The sequence below is a fragment of the Stegostoma tigrinum genome, chromosome 11 (assembly GCF_030684315.1).
Source record: "Stegostoma tigrinum isolate sSteTig4 chromosome 11, sSteTig4.hap1, whole genome shotgun sequence".
Taxonomy (NCBI): Eukaryota; Metazoa; Chordata; class Chondrichthyes; order Orectolobiformes; family Stegostomatidae; genus Stegostoma; species Stegostoma tigrinum.
Window position 1 is genome coordinate 53,343,368 of NC_081364.1, and position 22,182 is coordinate 53,365,549.

General features: G+C 39.7%; 1 protein-coding gene across 1 annotated transcript in view; it reads left to right on the top strand.

The window, feature by feature from the left end:
• Positions 1 to 349: 349 nt before the first annotated feature.
• dnah12 (dynein, axonemal, heavy chain 12) overlaps positions 350 to 22,182 on the top strand; it is a 318,710-nt gene continuing 296,877 nt past the window's right edge. Inside the window, exons 1-6 of the mRNA XM_059649958.1 lie at positions 350 to 430; positions 4,522 to 4,691; positions 8,409 to 8,499; positions 10,740 to 10,766; positions 17,260 to 17,449; positions 21,577 to 21,652. Coding sequence (XP_059505941.1) covers positions 4,522 to 4,691; positions 8,409 to 8,499; positions 10,740 to 10,766; positions 17,260 to 17,449; positions 21,577 to 21,652 — 554 coding nt within the window. The 5' untranslated portion in view covers positions 350 to 430. The remainder of the gene's footprint in view (positions 431 to 4,521; positions 4,692 to 8,408; positions 8,500 to 10,739; positions 10,767 to 17,259; positions 17,450 to 21,576; positions 21,653 to 22,182) is intronic.

Sequence of the window (22,182 nt, forward strand, 5' to 3'; positions counted from 1 at the left end):
TAGCGAACAAAACTTTTCTGCGAGAGTAAGACTGCCTTGATCTCCCAGCCATGTCACCAACTGTTTCAATTCGATGTAGAGAAACCTTACCCAAAAATTTCCTCCAGGAAAAGCTGATGTAAAGTTAAACACGTTTACCTTGTACTTAAATGTGCAACCATGTTTTGAAACGGAGCAAACAAGATGTAATGGGAATATAACTAAGAGCGCCCATTGCACAATTGAGGGAGCCACGTCTAACTGCCCATCGTCCGGAATCAGGCGAGACACGCGCCGTTTCCAGGCCGGAAGTAACTCGCGCAGCTCGGCCGGGCCGGAAATGCCGTCTCCATAGTAACCAGGTTGTTTGCGGCGACGCGGCGTGGCGGTGGAAACGGTGGCCGCAGACTGGGGTCCGCCGTGGACGACAGCAAACACACGCGCCGCCAAAGTGAGTCACCCTGCATGTGTGCAGCTATCCGCAGCGAGGGGTCTTTAAACTTTAGGGCTTTTAGGAGGAGAGGTTATAACTGCCTCACTCAATTTGAATTTCATCGGTTAAAGAAGTGGCTGTGTGTGAACCAGAATGAATCGTTTCTGCGTTCTAAGTGTCATTGTGTGTCTTTGCAAAGTGATATGTGCTAATAAGAGTGGCATTGATATTTATATAAAAAAGGACAACCGTTTTGATAGGGCTGCAGTTTTGATTTAACAAGGTGTAGAGCTGAATGAACACAGCAGGCCAAGCAGCATCAAGAGGACCAGGAAAGCTGACGTTTCGGGGTCTAGACCCTTCTTCAGAAAAAAAATTCTGAATTTCCATTTTGTCTGAAGAAGGGTCTAGACCCGAAACGTCAGTTTTCCTGCTCTTCGGCTGCTGCTTGGCTTGCTGTGTTCATCCAGCTCTACACCTTGTTATCACAGATTCTCCAGCATCGGCAGTTCCTACTTTCTCTGCAGATTTGATATGATTTGATCGGACATTGATGCGACAATGCTTGGCATCATTTCTGACTTCTCAGATACTTGAACAGTCTATATCACACAGTCTACTGACAGTGGTATATGTAGTGTTTTCATTGCAATTTATATAGCGAATGCAGCAAAGGGTTGAATATTTCCAGTAGTAGATTTATCTCGTAGCTGACGTGAAACGAACTTTAAATGGCATTTCCCGAAACTTAGTATTGGTCCTGTATTTATATAGTGCCCTTAAAATCATACACATCCTAAGTTATTTTCCAGGAGCTTTTGCAAGCATGATTTGATGCCAAATCACATATTGAGGGCCGTGGCCAAAACAAGTAACTTGGTTTCGTTTTTTGAGCGGTTTAAAGAGGAAAGAGAGGCTCCGAGAATTAGAGAGCTTAGAGCCTGCGCAGCTGAAGATTCGACAACTGTTGGTAGAGCAAGGCAAATTCGTAATGGTCAAGAGTCAAGAATTGGGAATAGCGCAGGAATCTTCCAGCGTTGTGATGTTGAAAAAAGTTACAGAGTCACGAGAGGTGAGGTAAAAGAGGAATTTGAAAACGAAAATCAGGAACCAGTGTATGTCACTGACTGGAGGAGTAATAGGACTTGGTGCAAACAATGACATTGGCACCAGAGTTTTGGATGACCTTAAGTTCACAAAGATGGATTTTTTTCCCCCATTGTTAGTGAGATTTTGGAACCATTGGCTAAACCAGCATTTATTGTACATGCTTAATTGCCCTTAAGAACTTGGTGGTGAGTCAGTCACCTTCTTGAAGCACTGCAGGTTATTGAGTGTTGGTATACTCAGTGCTATTAGGGAATGGGGTTCCAGTTTTTGAAATAGTAACAGTGCAGAAAAGGTAATATAGTGGCAAGTAAGGATAGTGTGTAGTTTAGACTGGTACTCACAGGGTATGGTTTCCCAGGCATCTGCTGCACTTGTCTTTGTAAGTGATAGAAATCATAGATTTAGAAGGTGCTGTTGAAGAAGTTTTGGTAAATTGGTACTGTGGATCTTGTAGCAGTATACACTGCTGCCGCTGTGTGCCTGTAGTGGAGGGAGTGACATGGATTTTCTCACTATCTGAGGAATCAGAAATAGTGCTAAACATTGTCTGATTAACAGTGAACATCCCATTTCTGACCTTGTGTTGGAGGAAAGGTCTTTACTGAAGCAGCTGAAGATGGTTAGGCCCAGAACACTACCCTGAGATATTTGGCTGTTGTGGTGCAGAGATCATATCTCTTCTTTTGGGCCAGAAAGTTTGGGTTCAAGTCCCACCTAGCTCCAGACGTGTATAATAATGCCACTAAACAGGTTCATCAGGAAATGTCCAACAGATGCAACCACCTTCACTGGTGCTTGGAAGAACTCCAATCAATTGAGACTTTTCCATTAACATGTATTTTGACAGGACTCCTTGATGTCCCTTTCAGTCAAATGCTGCTTTGATATAAAGGGCAGTTACTCTTACCTAAGCTGTGGTGTTCAGCTCTTTTACTGATGTTTGGACTAAGGCTGCACTGAGGTCAGGAGCTGAGTGACCATTATGAAATCCAAACTATTAATGCTTAGGTTATTGCTGACTACATACTGCTTCAATGCACCATTGATTACCGCTTTCATCATTTGACTAATGATCATGAGAAGACCGATAGGGTGGAGAATTCTGGAGGTGGTGGATTGGAATCTAATTTATTCAAGATGGAGTTTGGTATAGGATAGAATATCAGTAGCAAAGTTTTGAATGATCTCATGCTTATGAAAGGGGGTCGCTAGGGTAACAGGAATATAAAAGCCTGGAGTGAAGAAGGGTGTTGGTTTTAAGAGCAGATAATCTGAGGCAAACTTGGTGATGAGTTGGATTATGGAGGTGAAATATGTGGCTTTTGCATTGAAGAAGGAATGGATTTCAGTTTTGTGCCTTGAGTGGAAATGTAATTGCAAAGATTCAAACATCAAGTTGTGGCAAGTTGAGGACAGATCTGCCAGGCAACATCAGGACTTTGCAAAGGAAATGCAAGTTTAAGATTGTGTGACACTTTGTAAGGATTAAGAGGTGAAGGATGAATTCTTTGAGGTAGAATTGATGAAGGGAAATTTGAAAGGTAAGGGTACAATACTGGAGAAGAAGGAAACATTATCAATATCGACTAGCATGAGGACCAAGAGCAGAAATTGGGTGATCAGCAGTTTATTGAAAATAAATTTTAGAGAGCTGGATTGGAGCAATGTTGGAATTAGGAGCAGAAGTCAGCCACTCAACACCCTGAACCCACTTTGCCATTCAATAAGATCATGGTTAATCTGATTATTCCACGTTACTGCATATCCATTAATCTTTCATCCTAGAATTATCTGTGTCTGCCTTAAAAATATTCAAAGACTCTGTGTGCTTCCTCCATCTTTTGAGAAGGAAAGTTCCAAAGACTCATGCCTTCTTTGAGAAATAAGGTCTCTTCATCTCTGTTTTAAGTAGAAAATCCTTATTTTTAAACATTGATTCTTATGTTTAAATTTTACAGTATCCATTCTATCAAGAATCCTCAGGATTTTATGTTTTGATCAATTTGCCTATAACTCTTCTAAATTCTAGTGGAATAAATCCTAGCCCATCCAACTTTTTCTCATAAGGTAACCTACCAAAGTTCCAAGTGTTAGTGTCACAAATCTCTCTGTATTTCCCCCATTGTATTCACATCCTTCTATAAATATGGCGACCAATCCTGTATGCAGTAGTCCGGATGTAGACTCCTTAATGCCCTGTAGAACTGAAGCATGGCCTCCCTTTAAAAAGATGTGAGTCTCATCGACAATTTGAAATTAGAAAAGGCAGGAGAGTTAATAGCAGGGAAACCAGACAAAGATGTGGCTTGTGGGTTACAGTAATTTAGCATGTTGGTGGATGTTAATGTCCAGACAATAAATAGGAGCTATAAAATGGGAAACATACCAACCTAATTTTTCACATCATTAAAATTATTGAGAAGGCACATTGAGCCAAATACAAAATGATTAGCTAATCCACTACTATCTGCTTAATGACCCGAGTTAAATTTGAATGATGTCTTCATATTATTTAAGTCTGCATTATTCAACCGTGTCATCTGTGGTTCCTCTGAGCCAGAAGGATGTAGGCCCAAATCCCATTCCAAAAAACTGAGCAAAAATGTTTGGTTGATACTCTGATGGTGTACTACACTGTCTGAGATACTGCCTTTTGGATCAGATGCTGAACAAAGCCCATTGTGCTCTTTCAGCTATAACAGACTCATGACATTCTTTTGATGAAGAGTAGGTCAATCAATATTACTGAAAACAGACTTTCCGAACATCAACACAATGCTGTGTGTAGAAGCATTCTGCATGAAAATTGGTTGTTACATTCCTTACATTATAACACTGACTACATTTCAAAAATGCTTAACTGATTGTAGTACACTTACAGTTCTTGAGGTCAAGACATAGATTCAAGCCTTTCTTTCCTTTATTAGTAGGAATCATACTTAAGTGATTTTTGGCAACAATTATATTTTGCTTACATTCTTTTTGTCTCATTAATTTAGATGAAGGCCTCAAAGAAACGTTCCTGTGCACCTGAATCTGACAAGGTTCGAATTCGACTGCCTCCGATACTTCCTACACCTGAATCAGTGCTGAATAATGAATTTTCTACAAGCAAACTCATGAGTTACAGTTGGTATAAGTACCAGGAACAGCTTCTTAGCAAAATTATGTAAGTTGGATTTTGAAAATCTGATATTTGTTGGATAAGACTATCTGTTAGGACTGAAATAGTAAGAACTGGTGATGCTGGAGAATCTGATGTAACAAGGTGTTGAGCTGAATGAACACAGCAGGCTAAGCAGCATCAGAGGAGCAGGAAAGCTGACGTTTCTGGACTTGACCCTTTTCAGAAATGGGGGACCAGAAGGGGATTCTGAAATAAATAAGGAGCAAAGAAGAGGCGGATAGAAGGTGGATAAAGGGGACGATAGGTGGAGAGGAGACAGAGAGGTCAAAGAGGTGGGGTTGGAGCCTGTAAAGGTGATTTTAGGTGGGGAGTTGGGGAGGGGATAGGTCAGTCGGGGGAGGACGGACAGGTTAAGGGGGCGGGATGAGGTTAGTAGGTAGGAAATGAAGGTGGGGCTTGAGGTGGGATGAGAGGATAGGTGAGAGGAAGAATAGGTTAGGGAAGCAGGGACGAGCTGGGCTGGTTTTGGGATGCAGTGGGGGAAGGGGAGATTTTGAAGCTGGTGAAATCCACATTGATACCATTGGGCTGCAGGATTCCCAAGCGGAATATGAGTTGCTGTTCCTGCAACCTACGGGTGGCATCATTATGGCACTGCAAGAGGCGCAGGATGGACATGTCGTCTAAGGAATGGGAAGGGGAGTTAAAATGGTTCGTGACTGGGAGGTGCAGTTGTTTATTGCGAACTGAGCGCAACTGTTCTGCAAAGTGGTCCCTAAGCCTCCGCTTGGTTTCCCCAATGTAGAGGAAGCCACACAGTGGATGCAGTATACCACATTGGCGGATGTGCAGGTGAACATCTGCTTGATGTGGAAAGTCATCTTGGGGCCTGGGATGGGTGTGAGGTGTGGGGGCAAATGGAATACTTCCTGTGGTTGCAGGGGAAAGTGCCGGCTGTGTTGGGGTTGGAGGGGAGTGTGGAGCGGACAAGGAGTCATGGAGAGAGTGGTCTCTCCGGAAGGCAGACAAGGGTGGGGATGGAAAAATGTCTTTAGTGGTGGGGTCGGGTTGTAGATGGCGGAAGTGTTGGAGGATGATGCGTTGTATCCGAAGGTTGGTGGGGTGGTATGTGAGCGCTAGGGGGATTCTCCTTTGATCGTTATTGCGGGGGTGGGGTGTGAGGGATGAGTTGCGGGAAATGCGGAGACACGGTTGAGGGCGTTCCTGACCACCACGGGGGAGAAGTTGTGGTCCTTGAAAAATGAGGACGTCTGAGATGTACGGGAGTGGAATGCCTCATCCTGGGAGCAGATGTGGCGGAGGCAAAGGAATTGGGAATAGGGGATGGAATTTTTGCACACTTCATAGGCAGTAACCATACATAACCCACATCCACAGAACTAGACATCTGACGTGTACCATCCTCAATGCAAGGGTGCATCTCCAGTCCACTTACAATCAATTTTTGCACTTCAGTGCTGCACTTTGGAGTGCACCTTTCATAAATGGTGTTGCTGCCAGGCCACTTTACGTGCCGGGACATGCCCTGATCTCATGGATTTAAACAAGTTGCATCTCAGGGCTGCTCATTTTCTCTCTTAGAGCTCACTCGCCTCGTGCCAGTTTGGCTGGTTATAGCATCCCTATCTTCCCTTGCCTTTTTGTACTTTGCAGATTCAGCAAGACCACAATATTTCAATAAAAACCAAAAGAGTTGTGGATGCTGTAAATCAGAAACAAAAGCAGAAGTTGTAGAAAACCACAGCAGGTCTGGAAGCATCTGTGGAGAGAAATCAGAGTTAGTGTTTTGGGTCCCGTGACCCAAGGAAGGTTCTAATGAAGAGTCATCAGCCCCGAAATGTTATGGCTGATTTTTCTTCACAGATGCTGCCCCAATATTTTAATCTTGATTTGCCTTTTAGTGCCGACATAATGCCAAGTAACTTGTCATGGTTGTCAGCAGTTATCAGTCAAGGGTGTGAACAAGTTGCTTTACAGCACAGTGCTACATCAATCTTGTGCTTGCGTCATGCGCCAGCCATGTAAGTACCAAACACACTGATGTCCTTCAAGCAAACAGCTATGTTTCAAGGTCGAAGAGAGAACCCTCAGTCAAATCAAGGGAAATACTCTTCAGTCAATTGTTCTTGGTATGGTTAACCAAGGACTGCCTTCAATACCAGTGCAGGGAATTGGGCACAGTCAGTCAACTGCTTGAGGTGGTCATGATCGGGGGTCAGTACCTCTGAAGTCCAGGGAATAGGCTACATTCATCCCAATGGGTCCAATGTAACCAGTCTGGGAGTTGTGGGAAGTCAGTCAGGAAGTTGTGTAGACACCGGTCACCATATGGTCACTCATTATTCAGAGCTGTTCATTTAGGTCACTCAAGAGGGTGAACCACAGTCAGACTTGGGAGTCCATCCATTAAAAGTCAAGAGTGGGTTATCAGGGAAGAAGGAGCCAGCGAACTTAATTGTGGGATTGGAAGCAGCATGCTAGGATGCAGAGGGAATAACAATTGTGGAAGAGGGCCAACTCAATGTATAAGGGAAGCACACAATAGAACATTGAAGGAAAAGGAGCATTGGACTCTGGCAATCCTCCAAGTGTAAGTGACGTGAGGCATTTCTTCATCATCAGCCACAGAAACATAATGGTGATGTGCTCACCAGCAATTGTTCCTGATATAAACTAGCTAAAAGTCCACTAGAATTTGAGCTGGTGGGCTAGCATAAACCAACCTTTCAGACATCCATACACTCTTCCTCATTGGTAAGGAAGGTAATATCTTTCAGGGCTATTCCCTTGCCCGCAGAGACCATGCTGATACTGCTCGTGCCTGCAGAAGACAAAAAAAGAGAATGCATTGTGAACAAGGGTAGAGGTTCTGGCATATTAAGAATCCTTTCACTGTAATGGTCAGGGTAAAGTGATGGACAAGCTTCCTTCTTGGTTGATGGGACATGGATATTTCACTGTCTCTTTCGGACGGCTCTAGGTCTTTGCTGGAGACGGCCAAAATTTTCTTGACATGGAGAGTGAGGAGTCGAAAGTCAAGTGCCCACCAGTCTTCTGCTCTGTAATGGGCTTTTATATTCTGGTTAGAGAGAAATGGAGAATGGAGTGAGAAGAGGGAAAAGTGGTGAAGTCTCCCAAGTGAATGAGTAGGCAGTGCAGAGACCAAGCAAGATTAGTAGTGTTGGCAGTTGGGATGGGTAAGTGAGAGAAGATGTTACATTCAATAATGAGAGTAGTAAACCATGAGCCTTGACGTGAAGTAGGTGCAGTAGGAGAAACAGGGTGACTGTAAGATAACAGAAGGTGGTGGCACTTACCCTGGTGGAATGGAAAATGTCAGTGATCTTCTTCCTACGCTGCTGGACAATTTTTCTACACCAGATGGTAACCTTGGACCAGGCTGGCAGAGTCTGTTATTGCAACTTCCTTTGCTGGTTCTGGGGGAAGAGGACTGCCCTCGACTGCAGTACTTTATCCACCAGGACCTCCACATCACTGTTTGTAAAGCAAGGTGCCTATTTACCCTTATCTGCCATATCTAGGATGACTCACAGGGACTATGTAGGGCAGCTCTGGTGTGCCAGAACTTGACTGGGTGCAGAGCACCCTTTTAAACATGGTGCTGCCCTGGCAGGAGAAAAAGAGCACAAATTTTCCATTTAATTCAGGAAATGTGACATTTGGCTGATTTCTAGTATGATTCACCCTGTAATTTTTAATGGTTTTTAATAATTATAGGATTACTGATGCACGTCGGATTTATGAAGAAACATTGCATGAACTTGAGATACAGGATCCTGTTCCTCCTGAACCCCAGTGGCCTTCAACAGTGAGTATTTATTGTATCTGGAAAGAAATCTTCAAAATACTTGCATTAATGCTGCTAGTTTTGCTTTTCAATTGTTTTCAGTTGATTAGATTAGTTTCCTAATCAATTTAACTGACTCAAGGTAATCTTGATGAATTGATATAAACAAGGATCCCTTTGACTCAAAAGTCTAGGCATAATATGATGGCCACCCCCAAGGGATACCGTCAATGAAGACTTACCATTCCAACCTTATGGTTTGTGGCTGGAGACTGCTTGTGATGAAAGGAATTTTGAAAGTATATTCTTAATTTCAGAAACCTCAGCTGCAAAGGGTTTATCATCTTTCAAAGTTGTGAACATAGATCACTTAAGCCTAAAATTCCGAAATCTTTCACCCTATTTTATTTCCTTTCACACAGATTTCATTGTGTTTCATTGGACAAAAGCCATGCAGAAATTTCAGGCAACATTCCTCATCTTTTGCAACTTAGAAACTGGCTACACTCGCTAACAATCCTTCTCTTTTTTTTAAGTACATGAGCGATCCTTTCATGTGGACAGCCTCTTTAAGTGTTCTTTGGTCTCACAGACCAATTTAAGTAATTTAAAGGAACTGGTGGCCATATAGCTTATGGATCATACCTGCTCAGACTGTAGAATTTAAATTCTGCTCAAAGTATCACAGGTCTAGGCAAAAATTCTTATCTGAGTGAGGGCTGGGAGAAGTCAGCGCATTCTTAATAGCATTCTTGACCCTGAGTTAGAAGATTGTTATGAGATGTACTTTTAAGAAGGATCTGTTCTGTCAAGTTTCCTTTGAATGCAAGTGTTGTGGACTTAGAGCCAAGCTGATTGCTCTGACCCCAGCTAGCTTTACTTTTTTTTTAAAGTTGGAACAATAAAAGCAGCATGAAGTGGTGTGGTCAAGCCCTCACAAAACCAGGATTTTAGTTTTAGCTTTCAGTAGTTGCTGAGGTCTTGAAGCTGGATGAGGAAGCTGTTATTCCTCCCTCTGTAACAGTTAAAAGCTAGGGTTCTTTTCCAGCTGTGAGAATTGCATGTGAGACAATCTATTTTATTGAATTTGCCTTCACCAAGCGTGTGTTTATGGGATATTACTAAATTGGAACAGTTGCTGTTTAGTCATTAAATAATCTATTATTCTGTTAAGTTTTCCAATAGAGTTAAATTATTCAGATTCTCCTTTCTTTTGTTTGTATTTTAACTGTAGTGTAAAAATAAAGTGTGTTTTGCCTCAAGCCTGGTAATTTGACCAATCGAATTGCATTTGGAACACAATGCCTGATGCTTGTCTTTAAAAATAAGAAAAAGTTGGGATCTATGCTATCTTCTTAATATATTTTGAGGGAAGTGAGTCTGGTCCATGACAAGACTGTACGATAAAGCTCCAAACCAGTGCCAGTGTCAGCGGTACTATATTTTGGTAAAGGTCTCTAATGTATAAATATATATAAAATATTCCATGGCACTTCTGTCAAGAATTACAGGAAGTTTTCATCTTTGATATGGCCAATAGTTATCTCTTAATCAAAAGTCTTTCATCAGTATCAGAAAGCTATTTGTCAGAGCTTGCTATATGTAGATTGCTGTGTTTCTGACATTACAACAGTGACTACTCATTAAAAGTACTTAATTGTTTGCCATGTACTTTGGAGTATTCTGTGAACTTTTGAAGTGCCATATAAATGCAAGTTTATTTTTAGTACTGGAGATGTTGAAAGACACAAAAGGAATTTAATGCATACATTGCATTTCTACTGTGAAATATATATTTTTGATTTTAAAAACATGTAGGTTAACATCTTAATAAAATGTGAGGCTGGATGAACACAGCAGGCCAAGCAGCATTGTGCTCCTGAGATGCTGCTTGGCCTGCTGTGTTCATCCAGCCTCACATTTTATTATCTTGGAATCTCCAGCATCTGCAGTTCCCATTATCTCTGATACTAGGTTAACATCTTATTTTGGTCATTAACAATTACAGTTACTGATGGGGGAGAAATGAAATAAAAAGCACTAGAAAATATTTTGCTTAAGGGAAAATTGTAGAACATTTTGGGCCAGGTATAACTAAATTACTGTGGACATAAATGGTTAACTATAGACCACCTTTATGTTGTGAAATAGTCAATAGCATATAGTTAATTCTAGTCAGTTTTGAATATATCTGTTGATGCTGAAAGTATTAAAGAATTATTGAAATGTCATACATAGATCCATATTTCTCTAATTTGCAGATGAACAGTGAGGCAAAACAGAAAAGGGTAAGTTATGATTTCTATTGAAAAATGTTGCTTCTGAAATGAAACATTGTGAAAATTAAGCAAAATAATTTGACTCCAATGCTTAAAAAAAAATCAGGAACAAAAACAGAAGTTGCTGGAAAAACTCAGCAGGTCTGGCAGCATCTGTGAAGAAAAAAATCAGAGTTAATGTTTTAGGTCCGGTGACCCTTCCTTAGGACTTCAGCAGTTCTTTCGGTTCTTAAAACAATAATGTCGCAGTATTGTCCAATAAGCATCACTGACTAGTGACAGGCATGGCTACATTACACTATTATAGACAGTATCTTATAAAATGTAACTACATGTTTTTGTACATGTATTATTACTTTACACACATTTATCACAATTCATTTTGAAACCTTGTAGACTTTCTTCCATGAATTTTACAATTACATTGTGAACTTATTAATTACAGTACAATGCAGCTCCTAAGTTTTCATCTCAGCAATTGAGAATGATATTTTGTCGTCATTTGATTGAATATTAACAAAAATGAGATACCCTTCTCAAGACCTAGTAGGGACAGTTAACAGTTTTTGGCCTAGTGAATGAAGCCCATGTTCAATACAGAATTGATAAAAAAAACTTCCTTTGCTCTCCATCTAGAAAGTGGTTGTTTGTTTCCGGTTTATTGCCATGTTTTGCTCAGCGATAATTGGATCTGTTTTCTTCTGTTGGCCTGAAGCAGCTATTCCAAATGGCCAACCTGACCACTCTAATTTCTCCTTTCTCTGTATAATGCCACTAATGTTTCCATGATACTGAAGTTGTCATTTTAATAGATAACCAATAAGCAATAACCAAGTAAATAAATAACATGCAGTGATCAAAAATATGTTTTTACTTTATTTTCTATTTTACCATGTTAGCAAAAAAACACTCAAAAAAGGTTAAAGTTTGCGTTAATACACTGTAAATGTGAGTATTAAGCTCATTTTGCAATAGAGTCTACTGTTGATTTACTATTCACTAATTATCTGGGTTCCCATCTGGCTGTATTTAGCAAGTGACTGAGAAACTGGACAATGCAGATTGATGTTTTAAAATATTTTTAATATGAGATATTTTGTTGGACTTCAATGTGGCGAGTGTCTTGCAAAGATCTGTGCTGGGGTTTGTTCACTGTTTTCATCTGTAGCTCACTAGGAACAGGATGAGTAAGATGAAGAGTGAAAATAAAGTTTAAAAGATTGCTTAAAACAGAGAAGAAATTGAAGCTTTTCATATTGTAATTAGGACACAAGGCTGAATATGGAGAAAAGGGACAACAACTTACCCAACATAGAACATAGAACAACACAATGCAGAACAGGCCCTTCGGCCCTCGATGTTGTGCCGACCTGTGAACTAATCTAAGCCCCTCCCCCTACACTATCCCATCATTATCCATATGCTTATCCAAGGACTGTTTAAATGCCCCTAATGTGGCTGAGTTAACTACATTGGCAGGCAGGTCCTTCCATGCCCTTACCACTCTCTGAGTAAAGAACCTGCCTCTGACATCTGTCTTAAATCTATCACCCCTCAATTTGTAGCTATGCCCCCTTGTACAAGCTGAAGTCATCTTCCTCAGAAAAAGACTCTCACTGTCCACCCTATCTAGTCCTCTGATCAGGAGAAGAGGGTGCTGATTCATGGAGATTCATCTAGAATACCCAATTGTCAATCTTAGTTCTCCCACCTTGCCGTTAGATTTTAATTGATCAGGATGTTGCAATGGAAATTTTTTAAAAATCATAGAATGTGAGGGTTGGTAATTGAACCAGAATTATTTGTCTATTCGTTGTCACCCTTAGTGATACAGAGCTGGTTTCTTGTACCACTGCAATCAGTTAGGTGTATGTGCTCCCACTATGAGGGAGCAACTTCCAAGATTTTGACACCATGTTACTGAACCAATGACAACATAATTCCAAGTTGGGATAGTGAGTGGCTTGGAGGGAAACTTGCAGATAGCAGTGTTCCTATGTATCTAGGGTTTTGTCTTTCTGGATAGTAGTGGGAGGTGCTGTCTAAGGAGCCTTGACGAATTTCTACAGAGCATCATCTACGTAGTGGTGGCTCTAAGAATAGACGGCAGAGGGAGTAAATGTTGCGAATGTCGTGCCAATTAAGCAGACTGTTTTGTCCTGGATGGTGTCTGGCTTCTTGAGTGTTCTTGGAGCTGCACTCATCCAGGCATCATCTACATAGTGGTGGCTCTAAGAATAGACGGCAGAGGAAGTAAATGTTGTGAATGTGGTGCCAATTAAGCAGACTGCTTTGTCCTGGATGGTGTCAAGCTTCTTGAGTGCTCTTGGAGCTGCACTCATCCAGGCATATGAAGAGTATTCCATTATACTTCTGACTTGGCCTTGTAGATGGTGGATGGAATTTGGCAAGTCACGAGGTGAGTTACTCACTACAGGTTTCCTAACCCCTGTTTTTGAGGGTACAATATTTACATGGCTAATCCAGTTCAGTTTCTGGTCTATGATAACCCCCAGGATGTTGATAATGGGAGATTCAGTGATGGTAATGCCACTGAATGTCAAGGGGTAATGACTATATCTGTCTTGTTCGAGATGGCCATTACTACGGTGTTTGAGTGACAGGAGTGTCGCTTCTTGCTAATCAGCCCAAACCTGGATATTGTCCAAATCTTTGTACATTGGACCATGGCTGCTTCAGTATCTGAGAAATCACAAATGTTGCTGACTGTTAGAATTACAGTTAGAATTAGAATTAGATTCAGATTTTATTGTCATGTGTACTCAAGTACAAGGATACAGGAGTACTTTGAAAAACATACCAAGTTGCTATTCCAGGCACCATCTTAGATACAAAGGAACCTAGGTACAAAATCCTAGGTATAAAATAGGTAGTGCTGTGCAAACATCAGTGAACATCCCCACTACTGATCTTATGATGGAAAGAATGTTATTGATAAAGCAGCTGTGGATGATTGTGGCTAGAACACTACCCTCAGGAACTCCTGCAGAGATGTCCTTAAGCTGAACTGATTCACCTCCATCAACCACAGCCACCTTCCTTTGGGCCAAGTACGACTCCAGCAGCAGAGAGTTGCACTGATTTCCACTAGCTCCAGTTTTACTAGGGTTTCTTAATGTCACAATCAGTCAAATGTGGCCTTGATGTCAATGGAAACCACTCTTGCCTCAATTCACGTCTTTTTTTTCCATATTTGATTGAAGGCTATAATGAGAAGTTGAGTGGCCCTGGTTGAACCCAACCTGAGCATTTGTGAGCAGTTTGTTCATAAGGAAGTGTTGCTTGATAGCAGTTGATGACCCCATCTAACACTTAACTGATTATTGAGGGTAGGCTGATGGACTTGTCCTGCTTTCTGTGTACAGAACATAACTGGACAATTTCCCAATTCCTTCAGTCATTTCTTGACGTGATGTGGCATTAATTGAATTGGCTGAAGATGAGCATTTGTAATGATGGGGACTTTTGGAGAAGGCTGAGATGGATCATTCACTTGGCACTTTTGACAGGAGATTGTTACAAGTATTTCAGCCTTATCTTTTGCACTGATGTGCTAGACTGTCCCATAATTGGGGTGAAGGATATTTGTGAACGCTCTTCCTTCAGTCAGTTGTTTAATTGCCCATTACCATTCACAACTGCAAATGGCAGGATTGTGGAATTTAGAGCTCATCCTTTGGTTGTGGATTTTCCTAGCCCTGTTTAACAATTGTTGCTAATGCTGTTTGGCATCCAAGTTGTCCTTTGATGTAGCTAAATCGGGTGGAGCCTTCATTTTTAGGCATGTGTGATTCTGTTGCTGCTGATGTCCCAAAAAGCCTAATGGATGGCAGTCTTGAGTTACTAGATCTGTTTAAAATTTGCTGTCTCTAACATGATGATAGTGCTACACAACATAATGGAGGGCATCCTCTGTATAAAGATGGGACTTTGTCTTCACGAGGTCTATGAAGTGGTAACTCCTACTAATACTGTCATGGTCAGATGCATCTGTGTAGCAGATTGATGAGGATGAAATGAAGTATGTTTTTCCTTGTTGGTTCACTTATGACATGCCATAAATCCAGACTAACAACTTCTTTAAGACTTGATCAGATTTGCCAGATTGACAGTGCTAAGTTTGTCATTTTCACTGCCTAACTTGATGCCAGGTGATCTGTCTGGTTTCAGTCCTATTTTGAGACCTTTTAATGGTTTGTTAGCAATTTCAGGGGGAAGTTAAGGGTCAGCATTGGGTCTGAACTCGTATGTAGGCTGGACTAGTTAAGGATGGCTGATGCCTTTCCGGAAAGCACATTTGTGAACCAGATGAGTTCTTCCAACATTCAAATATGATTTCATGGTTGTCACTCAGCTTTTAACTTCGGATATTGTTGTATTTACATTCAAATCTAGAGTCCCCCAAACATTTTTGCGTCTCTGGATTACTAGTCCAGTGACAGTACCACTATGCCAGTGCCTAAATGAGTGCAGAGATTTGTAGTCTCCATGATTCCTTTCTTCCCAATGAAAAAGATGCAGTGCAGGTACAAATTCTTTCTGATTACATAACACAGACTCCTGTGTGTTAACATATGTAATTTCTGGTGCACATAAATGTATTTCACCGTAAGCCTGACTGATAATCTTAAACTAACTTCTGCTGTAATTCTTAACATACTCTAGTTTATTTAATAAGTGTTGTCCAAACATTGGACATGGAGTTCTATGGCTTACAGAAGTCAAGTTAAAGAAATCAGTGCGCCGTCTGCTGTGAATGATCAATGGGACATGTTGCTTGAAGCGATCAGCCAATTGTTGGCTCATGTCGCGTACACACCTGACATCATACTGGCATTAAAACTTGAACATCACATTACTCATTCTTGTTGGCTTAATGACAACATTCTATTATTAGAGAGAACAACTTGCGGTTTTGACACAAGGTAGCAGTGTGTGGCTTCCCTGTTGTTCAACTATTTGAGACACCTTCCGTTAGCAGGGTAGTCTGAGGTAGACTGGGTTGTCATTCACCGTGCAACCTTGATGCTAAGGTAGGCCGTTTAAAAACTATCCTGCATGATAGTAGTTACACTGGTTAAATCATCCCTCACTATGTATGACGCAAACACATGAAACAGCTATCTCCATTATTTTTGCCCCAGAATGATGTCCAGTCCACATACCATGTATCTTTTTCATTGGGCCGATAAGGGTCAAAGGGTCAGTCAATCTTTGCTGCATTTTGATCGCAACAGCCTGATCAATTGACCTGCCTGGTCTGCACACTAAGACTGACAACTGATTGTTCCATGCCAATGAATGTCCAACAAGTCCGCGCCCTCTTTTCATGCTGCATAAATTGGTGTCCTTTATTTCAAGATCTTTCTTACATCCTAGTCTTGATGAGCATAAGATGAAAAAGCTTTATCTTCTTGTCTCTTTATAGCAGTATTTACATTCCGTATCTTAAAGCAATTATTTAGAAAACAAAGTTGAAAAGAAATTTCTTTTGAAGGCCTTTAAAGACAGGGAAAAATGACAGATTGGAGATGTTGAAAGAAAAGTTCCAGAAGATGTAAGCACGGTTTGACAAAGGAATCAGAACTGATGCTGCGATGAAAGAACTAGGAAAACAAACACAAGCAATGAGCACTGAACAATTACAATGATAATTCTAAACAATATAACTTTAAAACTGATACCAAAACTTTGTGTTTTAAAACCTTAGCAGAGATGGCTATAAAACGAGGCAGGCAATATTTTGAAGGTAAAAGAAAGTGGTTTTGGTGGCATGTCAGATGTGAAGAAGAATGTGAATATACAGATGGACCAAGAAACATTGATTACACAACTTTGAACTTGTACTCAAGAAAGTTAAAGCAGCCCAAGGTATATATGGCAAAGTAGGGATTGGGTTTGGATTTGCCAATATTGATCAAGGGGAATTTTTAGCTCATTGAAATCTTCATGTCAAATGGCAGTGTGGCAATAATTCTAGAGGCCTGTGAAGGGGTTAGAGTTGAAGGTCAGTAGGTCTGGCAACATGTGCAGCAAGAACATTGAGTTAGTAATTTTAGTTCTGTTAGCCTTGACAATTTTCTCCAGCCATTTCTGTTTTTGTTTGTTTCAGTTCTCCAGCATCCTCAGTTCTTTGTTTTAATTTATAGTTGAGTGTCATGCTTCCAAGTATGTGATGAAAAGCACGCAGTCTGGGAAAACCAGTGCATAATAAATATGCTGCAGGAGCACTGTGGGGTGACTTTGTTGTGTCTGCATTGAGACAGATAGACTGGAATCCTGAACTGATTCCTCAGCAAGTCTTGTGAACACTTGTAATTTCATCAATAAATCATAATTCTGTTCCATTCTTTCTCACTGCCTGCTATTAATTAGTTTGCTATGTCATGATGAAATACAAAATTAAATAACTGAATTACAACTTTTGAATTACTTCACTTAAATGTAGGTATACATCCTAATGAGTTTTATGTAATTTCAGTTAAATTACTTGTTCATGAAGCGCTGTGTGGAGAGTAGTCCTGTGGTACCAATCCAGAAAGAGTGGTTGAACTCAATTCTGACTCTGGTACCTGTCTCACTGAGAGAAGGAAAGGTGAGAGAGATAATTGTAAATGAATTATTTGAAGAAATCGTTGAAGACTTTGAAAAGAGCATGAAGAGATTTCTGGGTACGTATTTTTTAAACTAAACTGAACTATTCATCTTGGAAGTCATTTAATCATTCAATGTTGTAGATAATAGAAAATACAATTTACTCGTCACTTGAACTGAATTTCTGATCGAGTGAAGGATGACCACTTGAAAGTGATTCTGGATACTGGAGGCCCATCTATGTCTATGAAGAGTACCCCAATGCTGGTCACCATCTTCAAAAAATATCATTAAGGGGAGAAAAGTTGGGAACATAATTGTGACTATAATCAACTTTACTGGAGTAGAAAGACGTATCGGGCAGGTGCATTGCTTAAAATAAGAATGTTTATGAATGTTTGGTGGATTAATTTTCAACTTTAAAAAATATTATAGTAGACAAACAAAATAATGCAATATTATGAGTATACAGGGTCTGGAAGGTACAAAATAGATTTTCAAGGATGAAATCAGACAGCCTGGTTATAGATACCGGGAATGGCTTTTATCTCTGATTTCTTTAAAAGAGAAAATTGAAGCATAATTTAATACAGAGCTTTAAAGACATGAGGCTTTCGGATAGAGTAGGCACAGAGATAGTATTTAATCCTAGTAGAAGACCAAACATAAACTCCATCTGCATAGAATACTCATCAAGAATCAAATTAAGAAATCAGAAGAAGCATCTTTACCCAAAAAAAATGATGATGTGGGAGTAGGTGGGGCAAATAGTACAGAGTCAAAGAGAAATTGGATATGTTTATGAATGAGAAGGAAATAGAGGATTATGCTGATAGGGTAGGAAGAGGCTGAAGTAGAACACAAATACCACCTTGGCTTGATTGGGCCAAATGGCCTGTTTCTGGTCTGCATATTCTTTGTCAGTAATTTTAAGTGTTCTGAAAAATTTGTGGAACTATTAATGTGGAAATTGGTCACAACTTGTAGCGAGGAAAAGATGCCCATATTTAATGAGTTACCACATTGACAATTTGTACCACTGTACCACTAACTCATGAAAATGGCATTTTTTGAGTTTACATCAAGTTCTTGTGTTTCCTTGTTCACTGTCTGTGATGCTCGTAGTGGGCATTAAATCTAGTCATCTAAAGCAGATGCACCCTTTTAAGGACGTTAGTAACTAGGAAATAACCTCTCTTGCTAAAAAAGCGATCAGTAATAAATGTAGAATCTCATTCCTTCATGTTGTGAATTGTTTTAGGAAATCAAATAAATGTAATATTTTAATATTTTATATTTCCTTTCTTTTCATTTGTTTCTTTTTCTCACTCATTTGACAAAGCTGCTATTTTGGCTTTGTTCCCTCCTTATTTTCCTTTCAATTTACTATTTGAGTTGAATTCACTGACTGTAAGCCCTTTGGTCTCCAGGTGTCATATACACACTTGTACTTTTAGCAGTTTTAAAACATAAGACTATACTATGTAAAAGCAGAAGTAGTTGGCAATTGAGTTTTCTCTGTCATTCAGTGAGGTCGTGGTTGATGTGATAATCCTCATCCCCAAATTCCTGCTTTATCCCCATTACCCTTGATTCCCTTGTGCCAACTAAAATATCTATCCGCCTCAGCCTTGAACATACTTAAACAGCCAACTTTGACAGCTCTCCTTGGTAAACAGTCCCACAGATTGACTATCCTCAGAGAAAGAATCCTCCTCAATTTCTGTCTTTAGTGGGCAACCCCTTAGCTTGAGATTATGTCCTCTAGTCCTAGACTCTTCCACAAAGGAAAACATCCTCTTTGTATCCACTAAGTCAAGCCCTCTAAGAATCTTCTATATTTCAGTAAGGATACCTCTCATTCTTCTAAACTCCCAAACTGAGTACAAGCCCAACATAATTAATCCCTCCTCACACCTAGTATCAATTTAGTGAACCTTCTGTGGACTGCCTCCAATGCCAGTACACCTTTCTTTGGATTAGGGGCCCAAAATTACTCACAGTATTCCAGCTGAGCTCTCACTAGTGCCTTGTATGGTTTTAGTGACTTTTGTTCTCTATTCCCTTTGAAATAAAGGCTGACATTCCATTTGCCTTCCTTATTACCTGCTGAATTTGTATGCTGTCTTCTAGTGATAAAGGCACAAAGCACAAGGACTCCCAAATCCCTTCCTGTAGACTTTCTCCATTTAGTCATAATCAACTATTCTATTATTCCTGCTAAAGTGCAAAACCCCGCATTTTCCCATATCATATTCCATCTGTCAAGTCTTAACTTGTCTATATCCCTCTGAATACTCTTTTGTCATCTTCACCACTTGCCTTCTTAAATATTTGTGTGTAATCTGTAAAGTGGACTATAGTACATTAATTTTCCTCAACCAAGTCATGAATTGTGCTCTCAGCACTGATCCCTGTGGCACACCACTAGTTACAGATTGGCATCCTCATCCAATTTTCTGTCATCTATTAGCCAATTCTCTATCAATGTTAATAACTACCTCTAACACATGGGCTGTTATTTTCTTAAGTAGCCTAATGTATAGTGCCTTATTAAATGCCTTCTGAAAATCCAAATATATTATGTCCACCTATTAACTTGTATCTATCCTACTTGTTACCTCCTCACGGAATTCTAATAAATTTGTCAGATGTGATTTTCCCTTGAGAAGCCATGTTGAGTCTGCTTGATTATCTTATGCACTTCTAAATTCCCTGCTATTATATTCTTTACAATAGTTTGTAATATTTTCCCTATTGTCTCCTTTCCTTTTCAAGTAAAGGTGCTATACTGGAGCATTCCAATCCTCTGGGATTTTTCCACAGTCTAAGGATTCCTGGAAAAATTCCAGCAAATTATTCGCTATCTTCATAGCTACTTTATTTATTTTCCTAGAATGCAGCCCATAGGGTCCTGAGGACATATTGGTCTTTACCCCCATTAATTTCCCTAGCACTTTTTCTCTCGTGATACTTATTATATTTATTTCCTCTCCTACTTTGTGCAGGGAGTGTAAGATAGAATAATTAATACCAAATACCACCTTGATGTGGGAAAACATTCTAAAAGAGAGATAAACCAACCATGACTAACCAAGGAAGTTAAGCAGAGTATTAAGTTGAAAGAAAATGTATATAAGAAGATCAAAGTCAGTGACAGCCCCAAAGACTCGGATAAGTTCAGAATCCAGCAAAGAAGGACTAAAAAGATACCAAGGACAGAGAAGTTAAACTACAAGCTCAAACTAGTGGGGAGTATAAAAACTGACCATCAGAGTTTCTTTACATATATATAAAAAAAAGAGGTCAGAACAAATATAGGCCCTTTTGAAAATGAATCTGGGGAGATAGTTTTCGGGAGCAAGGAAATAGCAGAAAAGCTAAACAGACATTTTGTATTAGTCTTTATGGTGGAAGATACTTCAAATATCCCATTAATATGAAAGAATACAGGGGAGAACATGGCTAAGTCAGCAGAGATATTACTAAGTTAACAATATCTCTGCTGACTTAGCCATGCTCATTTAATGGATGACAGCTGTATATCCAAAGATCTTGTCTGCTGTTCACTGGCCGCTGGACCATGGTCTACTGGCCATCATTACCTCCACATGAAGGACACCTGCAAGTGAGATATGAAGATGTGGCCAGTGACACTGACAAGTGGGAGACAGCCACTGACAACAGTATCTGTAACCCTTGTAATTTGTCTGTTTGGAAGAGACTGGAAGAAGTGAAAAACCTATCTTGCCAAGAAAAAGGCCCAGAGAAAACCAAAATGCTAAATGGTAATCAAATAACTTTATAACTATCTGCCTGAGTTAGGTTTTGTACAAGTTTTGATTGTTAATAGTTCTGATCAACGTTTACAATAAAATTTACTGATAAATTTGGATTGTTCCCCAATTTTTCTTTGCTTTAATTTCTTTTGAAGCAAGTTTGGTTTGTTTACAGCTGGGAGGTTACAGTTTCCAGCACATTGCATCATATATGAGGCTATGTAATTTTTACATTGTATGAATACAGTGTCAAATGTAAAAATGTTCAATTTCACATTTGTGTGAAACTTTCAATTATCTCTCCAGTGAAAAATAAAACAAATAATTTCACACCTTTTGCGTATTTGTTCATTTTAAAGTTAGTATATTAGCTTGGAATATGCAATGAAGGTTATCAACTTGTTGTCAATATTTTTCTGCTTTAGTGAAAAGTGTTCTTGTAAAGCCAGAAGTGACAGGGCTTGAATATGAAGACTCTGAACCTCTTCCACAGGAACCCACGTAAGTGTAACATGTCAGCATAGTCTGCTAGTAAAATAGATGAATATTTTTGGTTTTTTTTGATGTTCTACATTTGAGTTAATTGCCTGAAATTGTAAAAAATGTTGCATATTCTTCCTTAAACATGTGTTTTTATGACAGAAAAGTTCCTTAAACATAGAGATCTTGCATCACTTTGGCATCACAGATATAGGAAAAATGGCTATCTACCATAAGCGTAGTCATTAATTTCACGGAACAAAGTGAACTACATCTATTAAAATATACAGTATTACAAAACCCTAATTCAGAAAAAAAATGCTCCAATTTTCAATTTATTCATACACTAATGGAAATCAGGATTTACAGACTGGATTAGTACTGATTCTGAAAGCAGGTTACCTCAGAATACAAGGGGATCTTGATCGGATGTGCCAATGGGCTGAGGAGTGGCAGTTGGAAATTAATTTAAGTAAATGTGAGGCACTGCATTTTGGACATGTAAATCAGTGTAGGACTTATACATTTAATGGTGAGATGCTGGCGCGTGT